This window comes from Corvus kubaryi, unplaced genomic scaffold (assembly GCF_017639235.1).
Source record: "Corvus kubaryi isolate FWS band 111438036 unplaced genomic scaffold, C.kubaryi_AGA036_p1.0 37284, whole genome shotgun sequence".
NCBI classification, from domain to species: domain Eukaryota; kingdom Metazoa; phylum Chordata; class Aves; order Passeriformes; family Corvidae; genus Corvus; species Corvus kubaryi.
In genome coordinates this window covers 5,697,830-5,700,024 of record NW_024581088.1, presented here as the reverse complement: position 1 = coordinate 5,700,024, position 2,195 = coordinate 5,697,830, and the positions used below count along the sequence as shown (strand labels likewise).

The 2,195-nt window shown below is 48.6% G+C and overlaps 1 protein-coding gene across 5 annotated transcripts in view; it reads left to right on the top strand.

Moving 5' to 3' along the window:
* Positions 1 to 1,418, top strand: part of LOC121663611 (merlin-like) — a 21,505-nt gene extending 20,087 nt beyond the window's left edge. For all 5 annotated transcript variants that reach the window (XM_042026064.1, XM_042026067.1, XM_042026066.1 and 2 more), the window contains one exon: positions 346 to 1,418. In XM_042026064.1, the coding sequence (XP_041881998.1) occupies positions 346 to 381 (36 nt within the window). In that variant the 3' untranslated portion in view covers positions 382 to 1,418. The remainder of the gene's footprint in view (positions 1 to 345) is intronic.
* The last annotated feature ends 777 nt before the right edge of the window (positions 1,419 to 2,195 follow it).

The following is a 2,195-nucleotide window of genomic DNA, read 5'->3' as shown; positions in this document are numbered from 1 at the left end:
CCCCCCCCCCCCCCCCCCCCCCCCCCCCCCCCCCCCCCCCCCAGGATCAATTAAAAGCTCCAGAATATAACATCCAACACCTCCTTCAGGGTTTGGGTGCTTAGAACGAAAGGACACAGCTGAGTGCAGCAACAGCTGAGGGATCAGCTCTTTCTGAGGCAAGTTCCAGAAGCAACTTTTAAGACTAAACTCAGGGCTGAGGCGAAGAATTTGTTTAAAGAAAGAAGGAAAAAGCTCTTGCAGAGCATCTTGCAAAAGGCTCCAGAGTTGGAGGCAAAGGAAGACCCAGAGCAAAGGGAGTTACTTTAAGCCAGCACTAATTCTCCCGCTTTGATTTGCCTGCAGGTTCAGCAGCATGACTCAGATGTGATCTACATTTGAAGCCCCTCCTTTCCTTGCCAGCCTGGTGGGACTGGTGGCCTTTTTACCTCTGTGGGGACACGTGAGCAGCTCTGGCTGCTGCCAGGTGTGAGAGACAAGGCACTGTGGATCCAGAGCTGCCATCCAGCTCCCAGGCAGGTGACATCAGCTGGGAATGCCACAAGTGGTCCCCGGTGTGTCTGGGAGCAGTGCAAACCCAGAGGAAATGTTGTTTACTACTTGTGCACTTTGGAAGGAACTCTTCACACTTTGCTAACCCTTCCTCTCCCAGGTGTTTCACACACTCACAACTCTGCTGCTGGAGGAAGGATATGAGGCAGCAAGTGCCCAGGAGGTGTTTGCGATGAGAAAACAGAACATAAGCTTGGTGTTTATCTCCACAACAGACTAATTATGTTTTTGGTCCAGTCCCTGGGACATGACTCCCACAGAGCTGCTCGACGTTTTAGTGTTTGCCTGCCAAATATTTTCCTTCTCCTCCCCAAACATTTCTTGGTTCACTTAATTGATTTGCATTTCTCTGTGAGAAATCTCAGCTTTTTAATTCCAGATGCAGAAGTGGACATCTTCAAATACCTCCCATTCCTGGGGGAATCCTTTGTTTGGAATGCAAAGCTTCTGTTCTTCAAGTCCCTGACTAGATCAAGCACTTTCTGCTCCAGCAAACTTTGCATACATTAACTGGCTTCCCACTTCTGTGCAACACAGCTCCCACATTAGACAAAGACAAAAGATGCTGTTGGTGTCTGCTAAAGTGGGACTTGTTTCTGGTGGAGAGGTGCATGCAGCAAAGTGCCTGCCTCATTAGTAAAACCCACTTGCATTTCCCTGGTTTGTATGTGTTTAAGTGTCTGCTTCTCCCTAAATCTTCACTCTGAGGACTTCTGGGGAAGCAGACAACATTCAGCTGCAGCTAAAGCAGGAACCCAGCTGAACTTGAGACATGTGATGTAGAAATGAATGGTAATGTTGTTAAATATCTTGTTCTAAAAGCTAAGTTTAAAAAAAAAAGGTTCAATAAAAAGCTTCAATTTCCATTTGCTTTGAAGGGAATGCTGTGTCAATATTCCTCCAGCATTAACAAGGGAGGTTTGGAGAACAAACACCCAAATCTCCTCTGTACACATGTGCAGCAGGCTAAGCACAGAGTGGGATGGCAGCTGCCTGTGGAGAGGGACAGCAGTGCTCTGCAGGGCTGCCCTGACTGTGCTCCCAGCCCTGGGAGCACTTGGCTGGATGGGTTGGGCTGTGTTAATTGTCTCCCAGCTCAATCTGGCACGAGATGTTTGCAGAATATTGGCTGTTACACACAATTTCTGAGCTGTCTGCAGAAGCCTGGTGTCTGAGAGGGAGAAGCTGTTGGAGATGCCAGAATGATGAGGCAGCTGCTGTCATGGTCAAGGCTGGAGAGGGAGCATTGGCCAGGACTTGGGACAGTGAACCAGCTCCTGTATTAGCTGGAAAATGCTCCAGCACAACTTTGAATATAGCATTCTCGGATTTGAGGGTGAGGAGAAATACTGGGATTCCCCTGGTTCTTCTTTTCCTGTTCCCTCTTTTTTCTTGGCATGTGTCTTGCCACAGCTAACTGAGATTGTGCCCTCATCCTTCACACGTGCTGGGGCTTCCTTCTGCTCTTGTGTCTGAGCTGCACCATGGAGTAGGGCCCAGAGGAGGACAACTGCTCCATGTGCACCATTGGTTCATGTCTTTGGACTTAGTCCTGTAAATTCCAGTGAAGAAAAGGACAAGATCACACTCTTGCCAGCTCAAATACAGAAAAACAGCCTTTACAAGCTGTTCTCAGCCTGCTG